The sequence below is a fragment of the Asterias amurensis genome, chromosome 19 (genome assembly GCF_032118995.1).
Source record: "Asterias amurensis chromosome 19, ASM3211899v1".
In the NCBI taxonomy this organism is placed as follows: Eukaryota; Metazoa; Echinodermata; class Asteroidea; order Forcipulatida; family Asteriidae; genus Asterias; species Asterias amurensis.
This window is the reverse complement of record NC_092666.1, coordinates 6,946,933-6,969,596: the sequence shown is the minus strand read 5'-3', so window position 1 is coordinate 6,969,596 and position 22,664 is coordinate 6,946,933. Positions and strand designations below refer to the sequence as shown.

Genomic DNA, 22,664 nt, shown 5'->3' with positions numbered 1-22,664 from the left:
GTGTGCTGTGCTGTTTTGCTTTGCTTTGCTGTGCTATGTTTTGTGAGTACTGTTTTTTCTTCGATACTTTCCAGGTTTCTTTAAGACTCCTAGAACAATAATGACAACATAAATTCATTCTGCAACATAAATGTAACTATCGACCGTCTCCTCGAACCTTTATTACACATTTCCTTTTGCACACCTGGCGTTTTGAAACTGGATCTCGCAAAAATAAGTCACTAAGCTCTTGTTATAGTGAGCTCAGCGTGGGTCCAGGGAAAACAATCCAGCCCGCCAAAAAAAAAGTGCAAAGGAAATTCTCACCGTTATCACATCACTGTTGAATAATTGACAACGGTAAGCATGACAACACTGCACATAAATACAGTTCAAACATACTTTGGCTTCCAGTGAATCCAACTTATAAATCTTTGTGAGCTACTATGTTGAGTATGAAATAAACCACAGGCGCCGCACGCTGCTAATACTACTTATACTAATTGTATAAATTAAACAAATTTGTATATAGGATATAGTGCAATATATATAATTTATATAATTTTACTATATAAATGTATAGTTTTTATATAAATAAATATTTCCACAGGTTCCTTATACCTATTTTTAAAAAATCCTACTCCTTTCTTGGACCATCCTCTCAACACTTCACTCTCATGGTTCATAGCCACCAAATGTTTTCTAGAGACATACACATATACATACATTAAAGGTCTATTACTTAAACAAATTAAGAAAATTAAGAAATTGTACGAAATATGTAAAGTCTATTAATCATAAAAATGCATTAAAAAAAAATGTAAAAATTTTTTTAAAAACATTACAAAATTTATGTAAATTATATGTAGTATAAAAAAAAAATAAGAAACATTAAAAATCATGTACAGTCAATAATTATTTATCTAAAATAAAATAAGAAATTGTACGAAATATGTAAAGTCTATTAATTTTAAAACAAAGTTAAACATTGTATACAAAAATGTATTAAAAAATGAAAAAAAAAATATAAATCTATGTAAAGTCTATGTATTATAAAAAAAATTAAAAAATTGAAAAAAATTGAAATAATGTAAAGTCTATTAGTTATCTTTGGAAAAAAGTGGAAAAAATGTATAAATTGTTACTCAATATTTAAAGTCGATTAAGTATTAAAAAATTTAAGTTTACAAAAAGAATGAAGTTCAAAAAAATAAAAATAAATAAATAAAAAAAATGTATAAATGAAACAAATCATAAATCCAAATTTATAAAAAAAAAGATATAGAAAGTTTACAAAGTCAAGTTAAACAATTATAGTTTATGAAATATTTAATTCTTAAAACTATGTAAAAAATTACAAAATATTTTAGGTGTTGGCGAAACTATGGCTCTTTCTCTATGCGTTCGTGTAAAGTAGCTGCATCCGTTGGCGTCTAGTTCGAGCGTCAGCAAAACCGAAGAAGACTTTACATTACCGCTCTTTGTGCCGCGCAACTTGTTTGAGCTACCTTCCCGCCTGAGCTGTGTTTTGCAGTAGTCATTAGTGTGCGCGTGATACGTTGCTTTGGGGATTTAAAAATATGTTTTAGTGATTGTTTAATGTTTATTATGATTAGCGCCGCGTTACCCATCCGAGCTTCCTTCTCGTCCGATCTGTGTAATCAATAGTAGGGGTTTGCGCGTGTTACGTGTAGTCACTATAATGAATCCGAAATACAAGACCCCGTGGTCAACTCAGTACCATAGAGCGCGCAAAAGACGAGACCCCAATTATTTGACACCTAGTATTTTAGCTCACAAAAAGATATACGTCGGTCATGTCTTTACAATGAACACCTTGTACACCCTTACACCAGCAACAGTTAAAACAACACGCATGCTAAGTTCATGTCTTTCCCCAACGGAACATTGTCATGACCTTTCAGCAGGGGCTCGCAACAACACAACTCCACAATGATGCTGTGTTATAGCACCCCAGCAAACACATTACTAACAAGATGAAAAGCATTTCCATGCCAACATTCTTGTTCTTAAGCACCTTGTGCCGGCTCATTAAGGTGCTTAATAATGCAAAAACTATACTAAAAATGCTCCATAGTATACCACTACTCTGATTTTTGTTGTCTAACTTGGAAATGTCACCCTTTTTCCCATACATGCAATGACTGAGTCTGGTGACCTGGTATGGAGTCCTTCTCATCTTCACATGCCCTGCAACCACTAGAATCCTGTTGATGGTAAAGCGGTACTCAACATACTTGGACACATCTTTAATTCATAGGAATCTACTGAGTTGCATTACCACAGTGGGACCACGTCCACCTAGAAAGGTACATTATCAACCTTGCTATCACTAATTTATTTATAACTGCTATACTAACCAAACTTGCACGTCCTACCCATTGCGCAGCGTTGCACACTAACCTAAATCTACTAAGCTCATATACCAGCATGCTTGCATGTGACATCTTAATCTCAAACTCCACACCATCCGTCATTGTTTACACGTCATGTAACAACCACGCACGCCATTTTTTCACACCTGACAATCATATGTAACATGAATAACTCTGTTTCGAAGTGCACTTTTCTCACTGTTTATGTTTGTCTTTTATTTTCTACGGCGACGGTGAATGGAACCATCTGCCTATGGGAGTCCAATGGAAACTGCACACACCATCCAGTTCCGGCCACGAAGACATCAACGGGAGCTGTGTACGCTGTGAGGAAGGCAACAGCACAAGGTAAGTTTATTTTCAGTTTGGTTGACGGCTGGGGAAGTAATGAGGGACCATAATTTGTTCAGATTTATCCTAAAATAAAGATTTTGTTTAAATTGAAAAAAGGGACTCCATGGTCAAGTTTATCTTTGTAAATCACCAATTTTCCATTTGCAAGAGTCCTCATGAGTATGGGGAGGGGGGTTAGATTATGAGTGTGCAAACTTCGTAAAATGCTTATCTATTCGAAACCTTTCAATTACGATTCAAATATATTTGGGTTGAAATTTGAGTTGAAATTCAACAGAAATTCGTCAGTTCATTTCCAAATTCTGATCATAATTAATCAAAAGGGCCCCAAGTCTATGCTTATGTATAGACCCACATAGAGACATGCAGTGTTACACTTTTTGATTTGACTCGATTGATATTTTATTCAGGAGTCTGCAGTTCTGCTGGGGATGTGCTGCTACCTGCTGCTGACAACATCCCAGAAGGTGCCTGGCTCATGCCACATCCCAGAGGGTGCCTGACTAGAGGACATCATCCCATGTGATTGAAGCACATCAAACATTGGTAGATGGCTAGAAAATGATCTTGTTAATTCAAGGGGTCTCGGTTCAAGACTTGGTCCCTCTTAGAAAACTTTTTGGTTTAGACCCCCAAATGGTGTTGGAAGTCCCATCCCCTACAAGGTTCCTTTCCGTTGATATATGCCTTGAAAAGTGCTTGCCCTAGCCAATTTTTTTTGTGTGGATCTTTGTAGTGCCTGACTACGAGCCACATCCCAGAGGGTGCCTGACTACAAGCCACATCTCAGAGGGTGCCTGACTACGAGCCACATCCCAGAGGGTGCCTGACTACGAGCCACATCCCAGAGGGTGCCTGACTACAAGCCACATCCCAGAGGGTGCCTGACTACGAGTCACATCCCAGAGGGTGCCTGACTACGAGCCACATCCCAGAGGGTGCCTGACTACAAGCCACATCCCAGAGGGTGCCTGACTACAAGCCACATCCCAGAGGGTGCCTGCCTAAAGGACATCATCCCATGTGATTGAAGCACATCAAACATTGGTAGATGGCTAGAAAATGATCTTGTTAATTCATTGGGTCTCAGTTTAAAACTTGGTCCCTCTTACAAAGCATGGTGGGTTAGACCCCCAAATGGTGTTGGAAGTCCCATCCCCTACAAGGTTCCTTTCCTTCGATAAATGCCTTTAAAAGTGCTTGCCCTAGCCAAGTTTTTTTGTGTGGATCTTTTTAGTGCCTGACTTCGAGCCACATCCCGGAGGGTGCCTGACTACAAGCCACATCCCAGAGGGTGCCTGACTACAAGCCACATCCCAGAGGGTGCCTGACTACGAGCCACATCCCAGAGGGTGCCTGACTACGAGCTACATCCCAGAGGGTGCCTGACTACAAGCCACATCCCAGAGGGTGCCTGCCTAAAGGACATCATCCCATGTGATTGAAGCACATCAAACATTGGTAGATGGCTAGAAAATGATCTTGTAAATTCATTGGGTCTCGGTTTAAAACTTAATCCCTCTTACAAAGCATGGTGGTTTAGACCCCCAAATGGTGTTGGAAGTCCCATCCCCTACAAGGTTCCTTTCCTTCGATAAATGCCTTTAAAAGTGCTTGCTCTAGCCAAGTTTTTTTGTGTGAATCTTTTTAGTGCCTGACTACGAGCCACATCCCAGAGGGTGCCTGACTACAAGCCACATCCCAGAGGGTGCCTGACCACAAGCCACATCCCAGAGGGTGCCTGACTACGAGCCACATCCCAGAGGGTGCCTGACTACGAGCCACATCCCAGAGGGTGCCTGACTACAAGCCACATCCCAGAGGGTGCCTGCCTAAAGGACATCATCCCATGTGTTTGAAGCACATCAAACATTGGTAGATGGCTAGAAAATGATCTTGTTAATTCATTGGGTCTCAGTTTAAAACTTGGTCCCTCTTACAAAGCATGGTGGTTTAGACCCTAAATGGTGTTGGAAGTCCCATCCCCTACAAGGTTCCTTTCCTTCGAAAAATGCCTTTAAAAGTGCTTGCCCTAGCCAAGTTTTTTTGTGTGGATCTTTTTAGTGCCTGACTACGAGCCACATCCCAGAGGGTGCCTGACTACAAGCCACATCCCAGAGGGTGCCTGACTACGAGCCACATCCCAGAGGGTGCCTGACTACGAGCCACATCCCAGAGGGTGCCTGACTACGAGCCACATCCCAGAGGGTGCCTGACTACGAGCCACATCCCAGAGGGTGCCTGACTACAAGCCACATCCCAGAGGGTGCCTGCCTAAAGGACATCATCCCATGTGATTGAAGCACATCAAACATTGGTAGATGGCTAGAAAATGATTTTGTTAATTCATTGGGTCTCGGTTTAAAACTTGGTCCCTCTTACAAAGCATGGTGGTTTAGACCCCCAAATGGTGTTGGAAGTCCCATCCCCTACAAGGTTCCTTTCCTTCGATAAATGCCTTTAAAAGTGCTTGCCCTAGCCAAGTTTTTTTGTGTGAATCTTTTTAGTGCCTGACTACAAGCCACATCCCAGAGGGTGCCTGACTACGAGCCACATCCCAGAGGGTGCCTGACTACAAGCCACATCCCAGAGGGTGCCTGACTACAAGCCACATCCCAGAGGGTGCCTGACTACGAGCCACATCCCAGAGGGTGCCTGACTACGAGCCACATCCCAGAGGGTGCCTGACTACGAGCCACATCCCAGAGGGTGCCTGACTACGAGCCATCATCCCATGTGATTGAAGCACATCAAACATTGGTAGATGGCTAGAAAATTATCTTGTTAATTAAAGGGCTCTCGGTTTAACACTTGGTCCCTCGTAGAAAACATGTTGGTTTAGACCCCCAAATGGTGTTGGAAGTCCCATCCCCTACAAGGTTCCTTTTCTTCGATAAATGCCTTTAAAAGTGCTTTAAAAGTCAGTTTAAGCATTTTTTTAAGCAGTAGTCCTGTGATGATCATCTGATCCCAATTTTATTGAGCTGTTTAGGCAGAAAATATTGCTAAAACAGTTCTCTATTATTTTATGCTTTGATCCTTTTTGTGCCTATAAGCATCTCTATGAAATTTGCCCCTGATGATCTATGTCTTTATATGGTTTGTACTTATGTAGTACATTGTAATTTTCTTTCAGATGATTGTGACGACTGCTTTCCAGCCATCCCGTCAACCTGGACCATGAAGATGTGACAGCACAGTACAGAGAGAGAGAGATACATCATGGCTTGAGGCAGCTACATACCAGGGTCCCAAATGGAATATGAAGGTAAGATGTCTTTTAAGTTAAGCTTGACTTTCAAGTTTAGAAGTCAATTAAAGTGCATAAAATTGACATTTCTTGGGTCTCATAATTAAAGTTAGTCCCATTTACCTTGCACGAATACTGTTAAAGGGCCAGGAGCGTCACTGAGTGAGGGATATGCATGCTTTATAAAAAGCCATTATTGTTACTATTATGCACAAATCTTCGATCTTTAAATCCAAGTCGCAATCTAACTGGTTTATTTTTTGGTTTTTGATCATATTACAGGACTAACGCAGTCGAACAACTTTGAGTTGGACACATCAAGATGCTGAGCCACCTTATGCCGTACCATTTAAAGTCAGCATAGCATACAACATCATCATCACCACCTCATCTAAGGCGTCATGACAACAGATGAACACATTGTCAACAGAATGGAACCCAAGTACACGAATGAGACGAAGAGACAGACCAAGTTGGCGTTAGATGGATGACATCAAGCAATAAGCACAAGAAAGATCAAGGTGGAATGGTGATGAAGAAGCCTTCCTTCTGCAGTATGGAGCCACATAGGCTAGATATTATGTCACTTACAATAAAAAAAAAAGATTTGTGAAGATTTCACATTTCGTTGGCCTGTTTAATTCATTCTTGGAAGTATATGTGCTTTTAGAAATATTGTCAACATACTTGAAATTACAAGTATGTAGACAGAATACATAATAAACTTGTATTGAGGTACTATACAAGTTCATGTATTCACATACAAAAATTGCATGTTTGTAATGAGGTACTTCATTACAATCATGTAATTATAACATGCTTGCAATAAAGTACCTTATTGCAAGTATGTAAAAGCTTCATGTGCGTAATGAAGTACCGCATTACAACCATGAAACAAGTTAAGTTAATTTGTAATGCAGTTTGCTAATTACAAAATACGAAACAACATAATTTTATTTGTAGTAAATTCATAACAAATAAAAAGAGAATTTGTTTTAATGAGTGTGTTTAAGTGTTTATGAGACATTAAGTTTTGTATTGTTACTACTTAATTTGAATAATGAATCAAATATAAAATGTAACTTTTGTAATGTGTCATTCTGTCTATCAATTATTTATTAGTCTAATTGTTTACATGGTATTTGTTCTGGGGTAGCTTACATGGTGGCCACCATACTTTGTTGTTGGTAACTCTGAATAAAGCTTTTAATGTGAAAGGTCATGCCATTGTGTCGTGTGAAAAGGGAGGTTGGTTACGAGTACTCATTAAACGAGTTTATTTAAGTACAAGGGTCATGAGAATGTCATGGGGTACTCATTAACAAGGTTATTTAATTACAAAGGGAATGACAATGTCATAGAGTACTCATTAACGAGGTTATTTAATTACAAAGGTTATGACAATGTCATAGAGTACTCATTAACGAGGTTAATTAATTACAAAGGGAATGATAATGTCACAGAGTACTCATTAACGAGGTTATTTAATTACAAAGGTCATGACAATGTCATATAGTACTCATTAAAGAGGTGATTTAATTACAAAGGTATTGACAATGTCATAGGGTACTCATTAACGAGGTAAATTAATAACAAAGGTGATGACAATGTCATAGAATACTTATTAACAAGGTTAATTAATTACAAAGGGAATGACAATGTCATAGAGTACTCATTAACGAGGTTATATAATTACAAAGGTGATGACAATGTCATAGAGAACTCATTAACGAGGTTAAATAATTACAAAGGGAACGGCAATGTCATAGAGTACTCACCAATGAGATGATTTAATTACAAAGGTATTGACAATGTCATAGAGTACTCATTAACGAGGTTATATTAATTACAAAGGTGATGACAATGTCATAGAGAACTCATTAACGAGGTTAATTAATTACAAAGGGAATGGCAATGTCATAGAGTACTCACCAATGAGATGATTTAATTACAAAGGTATTGACAATGTCATAGGGTACTCATTAACGAGGTTATTTAATTACAAAGGGAATGACAATGTCATAGAGTACTCATTAACGAGGTTAATTAATTACAAAGGGAATGACAATGTCATAGAGTACTCATTAACGAGGTTATTTAATTACAAAGGGAATGACAATGTCATAGAGTACTCATTAACGAGGTTAATTAATTACAAAGGGAATGACATTGTCATAGAGTACTCATTAACGAGGTTAATTAATTACAAAGGGAATGACAATGTCATAGAGTACTCATTAACGAGGTTATTTAATTACAAAGGGAATGACAATGTCATAGAGTACTCATTAACGAGGTTAATTAATTACAAAGGGAATGACATTGTCATAGAGTACTCATTAACAAGGTTTAATAATTACAAAGGTCATGGCATTGTCTTAGCAGAGTAGAGTACTCATTATCAAGATTTTATATTATAATAATAATATAAAATAATAGTGATAAATAATTTTCAGAGAGGGGTAACATTACAAATAAGCAATTGTTGTAGTGGTTACACACTCAAATTTATTACGATCCCTTTTGTGGGGTGGGAGATGACAACCTTCACGTGGTCCACCCTGTTGTTAACTAATTGTCATCAAACAATACAGCTATATATACGTATGTATATATAGCTCTATGCATTTAACCAGTAACCCCATCAGGCTCGATGAACTTTCAAGAATGTTCATGATCAGTCAATGACCATGCCTAAAACAGTTCATAACATGTTCATTAGAGCAGATCATGAACCAAGTTCAAGAACTGTTTATCTGTTCAATTGATGGACGTTTGATAGGGGAACAAAAGGGAAGCGACGAGTTCTTTATTGGCCTTTTAAAACCAGCAGGGTCATTGCCAGGTGATAAAGGCCCGAGCAGATGGCGAGGGCCTTTATTGCACAGCAACATACGTTTAAGAACAAGTCACTAATCTTTTATTCCCATTAATAGTAATGCCCTTTTGTTAAAAAGCGCGCTTAGAAATAGATATGTGTGCGCACTTACATTACGCCCTGTTACTAAAAGCTATGAATTGCGTGTTTGGCATGAGTATATTGGCGTACGTGCAAGCCTGACACGCGGAAGCCAGCCGGTTATAAACAGCTCCAGCTGGGCCCAATTTCATGGCTCTGCTTACAGTAAGCAGAGAATCAGTGCTTACCGAAGCAGGGAATTCTGTGTATACGGCAAGCGTACTTCACAGGTTAGCGGAAAATTTTGGCTTTTGCGCGTGCCTACTCCACATTTCTAGGCATTCTGCGCTTAAAAGGCTAGCAATGAAATCCGGTTATAAACGGCTCCAGCTGGGCCCAATTTCATGGCACTGCTTATGGTAGGCAGAGAATCAGCGCTTACGGTAGCAGGGAATTCTGTGTATACGGCAAGCGTATTTCACTGGTTAGCAGCGAATTTTGGCTTTTGCGCATGACGTTTCTAGGCATTCTACGCTTGAAAGGCTAGCACATAAAACCGGTTATAAACAGCTCCAGCTGGGCCCAATTTCATGGCACTGCTTACAGTAAGCAGAGAATCAGCGCTCTCCGAAGCAGGGAAATCTGTGTATACAGCAAGCATATTTCACGGGTTAGCGGCAAATTTTGGCATTTGTGCGTGCCTACTCCATGTTTCTAGGCATTCTACGCTTTAAAGGCTAGCACATAAAGCCGGTTATAAACAGCTCCAGCTGGGCCCAATTTCATGGCACTGCTTACGATAAGCAGAGAATCAGCGCTTACGGAAGCAGAGAATTCTGTGTATACGGCAAGCGTATTTCACAAGTTAGCGGCGTATTTTGGCTTTTGCGCATGCCTACTCCACGTTTCTAAGCATTCTACGCTTAAAAGCCTACCTCAGAAATTTGGCGCTTGCACGTAAGCGGGGAATCGTGATGGTAACTCCACGTTTCTATGCATTCTCTGCTTAAAAGGCTAGCACAGAAAGCTGGTTATAAACAGCTCCAGCTGGGCCCAATATCATGGCTCTGCTTGCCGTAAGCAAAGAATCAGCGCTTACGGAAGCAGTGAATTCTGTGTATATGGCAAGTGTATTTCACGGGCTTGCGACGAATTTTGGCTTTTGCACAAGCCTACTCCACGCTTCTAGGCATTCTACGCTTAAAAGCCTACCTCAGAAATTTGGCGCTTGCACGTAAGCGGGGAATCGTGATGGTAAGCGCGGAATTCGGCGGTAAGCAGAGCCATAAAATTGGGCCCTGGTCATTCTCAACCATTTAAACACCTCAGGTGTAGCGCTCTCAACCAATAGGAGTAGCGAAACTGTCTTGGGTATTTATGAATGGATTTTTATAAATTTCATGAATTTTCAGTAAAACTTCCGTCTAAGCTTTCTTAGTTTGCAGTTTATTAACTTTAATGCATTATCATAACTCGACTGTGTATCAGCTCCCTGGCATTATGTTATTTTTAGTATCCGTATGTCATTGCTGGTAATGCTCATTAACATAATTATCAATCACTTTACTTTGAAGTGTTTTCTTTTGCCATTAGGTCTAAGCTATAGTAAGTTTTAAAATGTTCAATTTGTGTTGCCAGGTTTTTATTCATTCAAACTTACATTTATCTTCATGAAATCAAGTACAAACAATTGGTTTTGGTAAAGGATAACCAATAAACAAAGCTGTTTATTGAGGCAGAGAAAAATAGAGCTTAACATTCAGTGTACAAGTATGGCTTTTGAGTAAAATAAATGCATTGGTCATGTGAAACAGGAAACAACTGTGTGATGTAGACTGATCATTGTAAAAAATAGTAGAAATACCCCTGCCCTGTAAAACAACCGTGCATTGTTTTGTCAAAATGTCAAAGGAAAAGGGGCCCGTGTGAATTATGATTTGTTAACCTATAAAAAATCCGGAAAAACCTTAAGTTATTTGGTTTGTATCCCACTCCAGTGAATTTGTCTTTGTTCACCCCAAAATCATTTACAATTTGCCCAGTCAGTAATTTCCTTTGATATGATTTGAAACTTTGCACGGTGGAAGTTTTATTAAAGAGATAGTACACAGTAAAACATCTGTTTTGAGAAGTGTTTGTTTTAAAGACCGTTGGTTAACGATTCTTTATGCCAGAACTTCAAACATAGAATTAATCTGCAACAAAACATTTCAAAAAGTGATTGCGTTTTTAAAAACCTGTGTAATTTGTGTCAACATGGAAAGAATTTTCCCTTTATATAGGAATACAAGCTGGAAAGCATTACCGCTGTAACGATTCTTATGTTCAATTTGTGAGAGGGGTTCAAAATTGTTACACCTTTTTCATCCCCATAATGTACAAAAAAGATGAAATGTTTCTCAAAATGCGATTATCTAAAGCTGTTTACTAAGCTTCACCGCAGTTATAAGTTTTTACTGACCCATTATTTGAAAGTTGAATATTATCTATAGGAATACAATCTGGGAGGCAATAAAGGCACTGTACACGTTTGGTAATTGTCAAAGACCAGTATTCTCACTTGGTGTATCCCATCATAAGCATAAAATAACAAGCCTGTCATAATTTGGGCTCAATTGGCCATCGAAGTTGCGAGAAAACATTAGGTGTGCTTGCAGCTAGGAATAAAATACTTCTAGCTAGAAGTCTTTTAATATTTTAGTTAGAAATAACCCCTTTCTCAAAAATTACGTTACTTCGGAGGGAGTCGTTTCCCAGAATGTTTTATACCATGAACAACCGCTCTCCAATGCTCGTTACCAAGTCAGTTTTTAAGTTAATTGTTTTGAGTAATTACCAAACGTGTACCTTCCCTTTAACGCTTCTCATTTTAAATTTTTGGGAGAATAAAAATAGGAAGGATCACAATAGGAATATAATCTGAGAAGCATTACCGCGGTAATGCGTGTTATGATCGGGGAGGGGGGGGGGGGTCAAGCGTTTGTAACAGGAAGCGAAGTATAATTTTTTTTATCTAAAACTTGCACTGTAGGGCCTACTATCCAACTGCTATAGGCCCTACTCCTCACCGCATGTATAAAGTTTTATGGCATTCCAGAGTTCAATATGGTCCAACTGGAAAGAATTTAGTCAAATTAGGATACAATAGGGATACAATCCGAGAAGCGTTACTGCGGTAATGCTTTTATATTCAATTTGGGGGGGGGGAGGGGAGGGAATAAAAAGTGGTACCCCGTTTTCCATACCCGGACGTAAATGTACTTCTTAAACGATGCATTGTACTATCCAAAGCTGTCGTACTTCTTACCACTTAGATTTTTTTCCACTGGTTTTTCAGAGTTTCATTGTCATAATGGGAAGAATAGTTCCTATAGAAACACAATCTGAGAAGCATTACCGCAGTGACGCTTCTTACATTAAATTTTGGGGTCGCCAGAAGCCATTGGACACTATTGGTAATTGTCAAAGACCAGTCTTCCCACTTGCTGTATCTCAACATAATATGCATATAATAACAAACCTGTGAAAATTTGGGCTCGATTGGTCGTCGGAGTTGCGAGATAACTATGAAAGAAAAAAACACCCTTGTCACGCAAAATTGTGTGCTTTCAGATGCTTGATTTCGGGACCTCAAATTCTAAACTTGAGGTCTCGAAATCAAATTCGTGGAAAATTACTTCTTTCTCGAAAACTACCCACTTCAGAGGGAGCCGTTTCTCACAATCTTTTATACTACGAACCTCTCCCCATTACTCATTACCAAGTAAGGTTTTATGCTAATAATTATTTTGAGTAATTACCAATAGTGTCCACTGCCTTTAAGCTATTTTTCTGTGCTTAGCAAGTGTTTGTGCTTCCAGGCATAATGAAATTAGGCCTACGTTCCAGTCTATTTCCTGGCAGGCAATACATTCCACTGCTCATATTATGAAAAATGCTGTATGATAACGACCAAATAAATAGAAGGCTGGATTTCTGCACAAAAATATTGGTAAAAGTCATACAAATTGAACTTTGATAGCGCCCTCTATTGACAGGCTAATTTCATTATGATTCAAATTATATCGCCAATTGTTCTTCACCAATGTTCTCCAATAATTTCACTAAATCGCCTTAAAAATTACAGATTATTCTTCATCCATCAACCAGTTAATTCTCGCCCGTGCGTGCAGTATAGAAGTGAGTAGGACTTTTCTTCTTTTGTTATCTCTAAAGATGGGATATTGGTATTTTTTAAGTATGGGGCTCGTGATCAGTGTGATGATCAATCATGATGGTTTGCTGCGTGCATGGGAAAGTTTGTTATTTACCAGTTACGATATGGTAGTGTTTTACCGTAGTTACAGAAGTTCCGGAGTACCCAATCATCAAGTGGTTGATTATTAAGGTTACTAGTGCTGTGTTTCTTCTCTTTGGGCCTAATAATAATCCAGTTGATCTCATTGTTTTGTGTACATGCTGTATTACCTATAAAAAATTTTTTTATAATAATTGACACTAGGCCTAGGCCTGTTTTGTTGTCTACGGATATGTGATGTGTGCTTTGTTTACCCACGCCTGCTTCTTCTATTCTGTGGAAGAGGTAAAGACATCACCAATCAGTGGTAAAGCTCGTTCATTTCAACAATGGATGAAGGTAAGTGAAGATTGAACAACTTCTTTCCAATTTTCTCATTTGCTTTCACCTTTTTTGTTTACAGTACAGTACTCTTGATGTTGGAACTGTAATACTTACCTTCATTGGTGATGATCAGTGTTGTAGCCATGGTGGGCGACGGTGGGCGGGCCTGCCCAGTACTGACATGTTCCGCCTGGCACTTCAGCTGAAAAACAGACTGCCAATACCACAACTAGTTCCAATGGTAGGTCTTGTATTGCATAATGGTCATCAGCCAGTGAGGCAGTTGAACATCTTCTGTGATTAATTTGTGGGCAGAAGTTTTATTGGGCTCTTAAAGTCACCTGGAAGTGGTATTTTTTAAAAATAAAGCTTTTGTCACTAATGTGTTTTGATGAGTGGAATGTGAATCAGTTAACTAAGGTTTTAAAAAATCAGTTCTTATGTTATTTACAAATTTAACAGTAGACCCCGACCCGAGAAGGCGCTGTTCGTGACGTCAATCGAGGCAGACTTTGCCTGTAATGCGTAGAGTAAACACAATTGCAAAATGTACGGACCAAGTCGTGAGTTTGTACTTTTAAAAACAAACAAAAATGTTTTTTCCGGCAATGCCGACCAGGTGTATTGCTGCTGAATGCAGAAAAACACTTTTTGAAATGTACCAACTCACGACTTGGACGTACATGTACTTTGCACGTGTGTTTATTATACGCATTGCAGGCAAAGTCTGCCTCGAATGGCGTCACAAAAGGGGTAGGCGGAGTCAGCCCCCCAAACAACTTTATATATTTTTTTAACATATAAATCGTGACAAACAATTGGATAACTTTCCGTATGGCGCCACCACTTTTTCACTCATTTTTACAAAAAAGGATATCTCATTGAGGTAAATTAGATACTAAATTTTTTCATATCGAATGAAAAAGTGGTGGCGCCATACGGAAACTTTTCCAAACAATTACTAAAAAAATTATATACTCTTATGTTTGAAAGAAAAAAATTCTACTTCCAGGTGACTTTAAGTTTGTACAATGATGCTTTAAGGCAAAAAGAGTTGTCTTTCGACCCTTGTCATTTTTTATTTAATTTTTGGAAATCTGAAAAGAGCAAAAGCTATACTCTGCTACTTTGAAAACTCTAGGTTTATACAACCTTTTGTTCAAAATTTATGAAAGGAGATAACACCATGAGATCTGAGCAACTGAAAAAGGTTGAAAGCCCTTTCTGGTTTAAAACCCTTTACATCCACATGTATGAACTGCTAGACAAACTGCTTAGGCCTGCAGACATCCCGCTCCTCCGCCCCTTTGACATAATATCGGAGGAACCACCTGCAACCGAGTGGAAATGACCAAAAACACTTTTCCAAAAACAAAGTGTCACCCGCCAGACAAATGTTTTGCTGCATTTGGCCTGGCAGACGCTCTGCTCCCCCCCCCCAACTTTGTATAGGGAATGGTGTTATTGGTCATTTCAACTTGGTTTATGTGGCTCCTCCGATGTTTAACCTGGGGGTTGGGAGAGGAGGAGTCTGGCGGGCCCAATGCAGCAAAAACCTTGTCTGGTGGCTGATACTGGTTTGGGGAATAGTGTCATTGGTCATTTCAACTTTGTTTGAGGTGGTTCCTCTGATGTTTACTTAAGTAGGGGGGGGGGGGTGTCGGGCGGGCCCAATGCAGCAAAACTTCTGTCAGGCAGCTGAATACTGGTATTAAGAATAGTGTTAATCGTCCTAATTCTCTATGGTCATTTCAACTGCGTTTCAGGCTGTTCCTCTGATGTTTAACCCGGGGGGGGGGGGTGTCTGGCGGGCCCCTGGATGGCGGGCCCCTAATTCGCGGGTCGCCTGGAAAATTACCACGTCGTGTAAGGGAAACCTTCCAGTACCACAAAACGGACCTTGTTCATTTCCAGACTTTGCTAGCTGCAGTTCCTTGGGGAGTGATTGACTACAACGACATTAACGATGCTTTGGATACGTTCAGTGATTTCTTCCTCAATTGCGTCAAGGAGTGTGTTCCTGTCCGAAAAGGTAGCAAGAGAGCTAAGCCCTGGATCACCGAGGAACTTCATCAGCTCATCCTTGAGAAGCAAAGGTTGTTTAAACGAGCTCGTGTAAGTGGAACTGAGACAGCTTGGAAACAATTTAAACTTGTCAGGAACAAAGTACGCAATCTCTCCAAAAGGGCGTACAGTGACTTCGTAACTGATTTGTTTAAGAAAAGAGATAATCGGAAAACTTTCTGGTCTTTTGTGAAGTCCAAACGCAAATCTTCTCAATCTACCAATTCTTATTTCATCAATGGTGAAAATATAAGTGACCCATCTCGGATTGCAAATGAGTTTAACTCTCTTTTCGCCAGTTTTTTCTCCGGATCCACCGACCAGGACCGTGTCACTTCTCCCACGTTGGAATTTCCCCCGTTGGAACGTTTTTCCATCACTTCAACTCAAGTTTCGTCTGAGATTCGGAATCTTTCCGCACACAAAGCATATGGACCTGATGGTATTAGCGCCCAAATGTTGAAACTTGCTGCCCCAGCCATTGTTCCTGTTCTCACAACTTTTTACAACCACACTCTTGCTTCAGGTTGTCTTCCAAGTGCGTGGAAACGTGCTAATGTAGTGCCCGTCTTCAAAAAGGAGAAAAGAGCAACTTGATCAATTACAGACCCGTTTCTTTGACTCCAATAATCTGCAAGCTTTTAGAAAAAATCTTGTGTCGTCAAATTCTCGACCACTGTCAAATCAACGGACTTGTAGCTGACCGGCAACATGGGTTCATTCCTGGGAGGTCTTGTTCTACAGCATTGGTGTCAGCTATTTCTCGATGGCTTCAATCTTTGGACGCATGGGTACCTGCAGTGGATGTAATCTCCTTAGATTTCAGTCGTGCGTTTGACACTATAAGCCACGATATTCTTGTTAAGAAACTCCAACTTTGCTACAACATAAAGGGTGCTGCTCTTGACTGGATTGAGTCGTTTGTAACAAACCGCCTGCAACGAGTTGTCTACAAAGGCTTTACTTCAGACTGGCTACCGGTCGGTTCAGGAGTGCCACAGGGCTCTGTACTTGGCCCCCTGATCTTTGTTTTGTACGCGAACGATCTTCAGCTTCAACTTTCTTCGAACCTTGTACAGTACGCAGATGACACATCTTTGTTCAAAAATGTTACAACTGACGCGCCGGATTCTCTACTTCAGAAGGACCTAAACACTATAGTTAACTGGGCTAAATTGAACTGTTTGCGCTCAAATGCTGACAAGTGCAAATCGATACGGTTGACTTGGCGACGTATGAGCAAACCAGAATACAATCTTGGAAACTCCCCCCTGGAATGTGTGGACTCCATCAAGCTTCTAGGCTGTATATTCCAGAGTAACTTATCTTGGGATCTACAAGTGCAGGCTGTTACTTCAAAATGTAATAGACTGATTGGTTTGATTCGCCTCATCTCTGGCAACTGTCCTTCGTGCGTATCGCTCCATTTGTTCAAGACTCTTGTGCAGCCAATCTTGGACTACTGCTCACCCGTCTGGTGGGTTCACCGTAAAAAACACATCATATCAATCGAATCGGTACAGCGCAGAGCCAGCAGGATGATACTTCGGCAAACATATATGGAACAGCCTTATCAAGAAAGACTGAAGACTCTGGGTCTGATGTTGCTGTCTGACAGAAGATTTTTTTTAAACATTTGCTTTATTGTAAAACTGTTGATGTCCACTCGGTATAGTTTTATGAATGACTTAACTAATCTGTCTAAAGTTAACTCCCGTCACACAGAATTGCTCACTTTTCATCACCTAAAACCTAGGACGGATGCTTATAAATTTTCTACCATTGTTCGCTTTCCTAAAATGTTCTCAGAGCTCACTTTGGATACCAGGAATGTTTTGATTTTGGAGGGGTACAAGTCCTTTCGTATGAAGCTGAGGGGGGAATTTTTAGTATGTTAAAAGTGCTAGTGGTTTTAATTGTCTAAGGGGTCTTTGTGCTTTTTGGGTGTTTGGGGAGGCTCTCTGCTATCATTGTCCTCGAGCCCAGTGGGTTGGCATGAATCTGTGAGGGTGCACTCTGTGCCAATTTTATTTTTTGTGTTTTTTTTTAGTCCATTGTATGTTTTTTATTATTTTCAATTGTTGTCCCTTCCTCTTATCGCTGCGGTGTTTTGTTGTGGGTGTAGTTTTATGTTTTCAATAGTCTGATTTTGTTGTGTTTTAATGATTTCTATTGTGTGATTCTTAAATGTTTCAGTGCAATCACCTTTTTATATTGTATAATTATATTTTTATCGTTGGCAGGGGTCTGGTTTTACACATCTTTTGATGACAGTTTTATACTTTTGTTTTAGCCTTGACAGCCCCTGTACAACTTGCAACTATTGTGTATGTCTAAAGATTTAAAATAAATAAATAAATAAAAATGCAGCAAATGTTTTGTCGGGCGGCTGATACTGGTATTGGGAATAGTGTCATCATTTGTCATTTCAACTTGGTTTACAAGGGGGTCTGATATTTAACGTGGGGGGTGTCTGGCAGGCCTAATGCAGCAAAACCTTTGTCTGGTGGCTGATACTGGTATTGGGAATAGTGTCATCATTGGTCATTTCAACTTGGTTTTAGGTGGTTCCTCAGATGTTTAACCCAGGAGAGGGGGGGGGGGGGGTGTCTGGCGGGCCCAATTCAGCAAATCTCAAGTCTGGTGGCTGATACTGGTATTAATTATAGTGTTATTGGTCCTTTCTCTATCTGGTCATTTCAACTGCGGTTCCTCTGTTGTTTAACCCAGCTACTAGCATACTTGTTGTTATTAAATTATGGGCTCTTACGTTTTAAAAGAATACCAGGTCGACGCGTGGGGTCAGGGCTGGAGCTCCAGAAAGGGGGTGTTTTTAGAATTATGTATTTCAAGAGGCAGTATCACTGAGTATGGATTGAATTTTTGGTGCATCTTCATAAACCCTTGGAGTATCAAGAAGACGACAGGCCTAACCATGCCGGATTAACATGAGTTGAGATTTGTGAGTTTGGTGTTATTTACCGAGCTTTGTTTGTTTTGATTGGCTGTTTGCAGGGAAGAGGTTGAATCAAGGAAGAGGCTTAGTGAGAACAATGCAGAGGACAAGTAGTTTATTTATTTGTTTATTTATTTATTCACCCAGGCTTTAAAAACTTCAAAACACACAGCAACAATAAGTAGAAATGTATAACTTTTGCATTATTAGTAAAATAATTAGAGACATATCAACAAAAAGCAAGCAGAAGCCTATATGGATTGCCCAATAGGGAACCAAATCACTATTCAGTTCTTGAATTGGTCTCAACATTTTGACTAGCTTGCTCTAGCCATCGTCAAGAGACTGACTCCGGGGTAGTGCAGTTAATTATGATCCTATAAAGCTAAAGTAGTTGTCCCAGCCAATTTTCTATACCTGCGCCAGGGTATATTTACAAAGCAGGACAGTTCTTTTCAGAACAAGTTTCCCCAAAATCTGATATTCTACTCTTTGCGGTAGTAAAATAAAGCAAGACAGTTCTCTAAAGAACAAACTCTACCTGGCAAGTAGAAACACACATGGTGTTTGTTACCGCAAACCAAATACAATTGATACCTCACCATGCAAAGCCTAAATTCTTTTGTACCCTTTTCACTGATGAAAGAGGTTTCTAAAAAAAGTATTGCCTTGTTAGTGATTTCCAATCCATGTTTAGTTTCACCTCACATGTAGGTACTTTTTTCCCCAAAAGACTTCGTTGGATTAAAACACAAGTGCTTTATTTGTCTTTAAAAAGACAAATTTGTCTTTAAAAAGACAAATAGGTAATTAATATCTGCAAATTATTTATTATGGCCCATCAAAATGAACTAGGCATTTCTGAGCTTTTAAGAAACTGGTGATGATTGTTAAATGTAATACTGTAAAAAATTAACTATGCCTAGTGCTAGTGATCAAATGCACACAAAACATGCAACTACACATGTAGATCATTCAGACTGAATTTCTTCGTTTAACAGCAGCTGATGTAAATTTGTCCGATATTTGTTGTCTATTGTAGGTTGCGTAGAGAAGCCCTACAGAAGTACATTCGGCGAGCAGTAGCATCTAGACAAACAGTAAGTACAGTCTTTCTAATGATTTTTCTCCTGTAGATGATCAGCGTATATTAATAGAAACATGAGTCTTTAACCAATAGTTCTTTTCCTAACCAACACTATTCAAAAAGAGACTCACACGGTGTTATCACAAAATGTTCTTATAGTTATAATTCCACCATACAAAGTTTCAAATTCTACTAATGGTGGTGGGCATCAAATAGGTGGGGGTGGGGTGTGACAAGGGAAGAGGGGCACAATATCAAATGTCCCCCCCCCCATCTTTTTGACCACCTTGATCATGAAGCCAAAGTATTGCACTGTGTAAGACCAACCCTGTGTCTCGCCATGGGCATTAATCCTGGGGGCTAAGGGACCTTGTCAAAACTCATCCTGGACAGCCAACGGACGGGCGCCCGTCCAGGACCAGGTTTCTGTCCCATGTTCAATTCCCTTGTAGTGATTACTTTATCGGACGGGCTATAGGACGAGCTCGCAGTGACTGGCCTTCACCAGAGATCATTTGTTTACAAACCGCAGAGTGTTTAGATTGCTATCTACTGGAAAACAAGCAGGGGGTCTCCCGAGGGCCAGTTTGCGGTTTCACACTGGGCTTCAATGACCTTGAGTATTTACTACAGACAAATTGGTCATGTCTTAAGCTCTCTGTGCATTTCAATTTGTAACTTTTTAACAGGATGGGTTTCAACGTTTTTATTTCAGTCTGTGGACAAAATTGCAATTGTCTTTATTGTCTATGTTGTTCTTCTGCGTCAATAAAAGCTTATTTAATTATTTGAGATCCTAGAGAATCAGTTTCAACATATCAACAAGAAAAGTTTTCGAACAAACGGGGTACCTTGTTTTATTAGAGTTTGGAACAATGAGACGGATCCGATTCTCGTATCTTTCACTATTAATGGTCAACTTAAACTTGAAGGCACTCGAATGTAATTGTGTTGCATCAACCCCCCAAAAAACTCAGTTCATTACAAAGTTTAAATCGGTCGGGGTGTTTTTAATTACAGTATATATATTTAATTTAACTCATTATCAACAAAAGGATAGAAGTTTTATGCACTTAAAATGTACGTATTTTAAATAGATATCTTACAATGGTATTTTCAAAATTGTACGCAGTGATTATAAAATGTTAAAAAGCAAACGGTTCTTACGGTATATATTTCCTTAAAACAAAAGTCACAAACGTCAAATGATGAATTAGGATCAACACAATAAACAGTCAGTTTTATGTTTATGCGTGTTGGTGCCATTCAATCTAGTGGGACAACCCCTTTTAAAATCTTTAGATTAAAATCTAATTATTTGAGAAATCCATGTTATTAAACAGCACCTTTACAATGATGTATCCCTTTTGATGCATCGTGATTGAATAGAAATTATCCTGAAAGTAATTTAGACAATAAATAACCTTGGAACATCACCCCACAATCCAACAAGTTTGAAGTGTTATGGTCCATTTTTGAAGGGTATAAATCTTTGAAGGGAATTTCCTGTGTATGAACGGGTGGCCATGATTAGCATCCATGTGGTTATTTTTCAAGATGGTGGATAATTTCACCAATATTGCAATAAGTTTTCATTTGATGCTTTATATTTTTCATTGGTTTAATTTTTATAAACCTATACAATTTAGGAATGGAGAATAAAACACTGTTAACGGTTTACATGAGCTATGCTAGTATAATCTTTCCTACAGTGACCTCCAAACAGTCAGTCCAGACTTGCCCCAAACCGCAAACCCCAGGTTTGTTTAGTTAGTGTTTAATGAGCCAGTGAAACCGCAGAGCGCTCAGTGGGGTGCCTTGGGTACTGTGTATCGGACGGGAATACACATTTCATCGTGTGGAACCTTGTTCCATATGAACTCCCATCCTGTGGCCCGTCCGACAAAAATGTGACATCGGACGAGCCTCGTCCTGTGGTCTGTCCAGGATGAGTTTTGACAAGACCCCTAAGGATGACACAACTTTTTAGAAGGGTGGGGGACACTATATCAAACGTCCCCCTCTCAAAATTGACCGAAGATTGCACCACAGAGCATCTAAAATGCAGAATTTTCCCGTGCCTATAGACGATGTGACCTCTGACATCACACGAAAACCATAACATGATTCGCGCGCATACTGCCAGGCAAAACCTTTGTGTTTTGGCAGCCAGCTAGAAAGTGTACGCAATCTTACTGTGACTGCGCAACTCAGGTGCCCGGCGAAACATGACGTATAGAGTGTTTTGTCAACAGAGGGTGGTTTGAATGTAAACATGGTCACATCGCCTATAAGCGGGCCTGGACCCTATGCTGTTTGGCTTCTCACACAAATGCTCAAACATTATGATTGATGCCATTGACGGGACACAGGGTTTGGTCTTATACGGTGCAATACTTGAGTTTCAAGATAAAGACAAGTCATTAGATACGGCAAACATTTGAGTTTATGTCCTCCACCCTTCAAAAATGGGGGGGGGGAGGGGGGGATAGTCCCTTCCACTGTTTCAAGGGGGAGGTGCAATTTTGTCAACGTTTGAGCAATAGTGTGAGAAGCCAAACAGCATCTAGGATCCAGGCCTGATTAAAGGCAGTGGACACTATTGGTAGTGACTCAAAATAATTATCAGCCTAAAACCTCACTTGGTAACGTGCAATGGGGAGAGGTTGATAGTATCAAACATTGTGAGAAACGGCTCCCTCTGAAGTGTCGTAGTTCCCGAGAAAGAAGTAATTTTTCATGAAATTCATTTCAAGATCTCAGATTTAGAATGCCAGGTCTCGAAATCAAGCATCTGAAAGCACACTACTCTGTGTGACAGGTGTTTTTTTGTTTTGTGCATTAATATCTCGCAACGACCGATTGAGCTCAGATTTTCACAGGTTTGTTATTTTAGGCATTTTGAGATACACCAAGTGAGAAGACTGGTCTTTGAAAATTACCAATAGTGTCCAGAGTCTTTAGGCGAGCCCGGACTCATTTGCCCCCTACAACTTGTGTCATGTATGTAGATCCGTACTTGAAGATGCTGTTAACTCAAAAGGTTGTACTGCTGCTC

General features: G+C 39.6%; 1 protein-coding gene and 1 long non-coding RNA gene across 2 annotated transcripts; both read left to right on the top strand.

The window, feature by feature from the left end:
* The first annotated feature begins 5,365 nt into the window (after positions 1-5,365).
* Positions 5,366-6,688, top strand: LOC139951549 (uncharacterized). The gene is made up of 3 exons (XR_011787796.1): positions 5,366-5,489; positions 5,866-5,997; positions 6,262-6,688. It is a non-coding gene; the product is annotated as an uncharacterized lncRNA (long non-coding RNA).
* Positions 6,689-14,685: 7,997 nt separating this feature from the next.
* Positions 14,686-20,378, top strand: LOC139951823 (uncharacterized). Its single transcript, XM_071950889.1, has 6 exons — positions 14,686-14,709; positions 15,414-16,005; positions 16,308-17,040; positions 18,579-18,629; positions 19,562-19,619; positions 20,322-20,378. The coding sequence occupies exons 1-6, from the start codon at positions 14,686-14,688 to the stop codon at positions 20,376-20,378; spliced, it is 1,515 nt and encodes a 504-aa protein (XP_071806990.1).
* Positions 20,379-22,664: the final 2,286 nt, after the last annotated feature.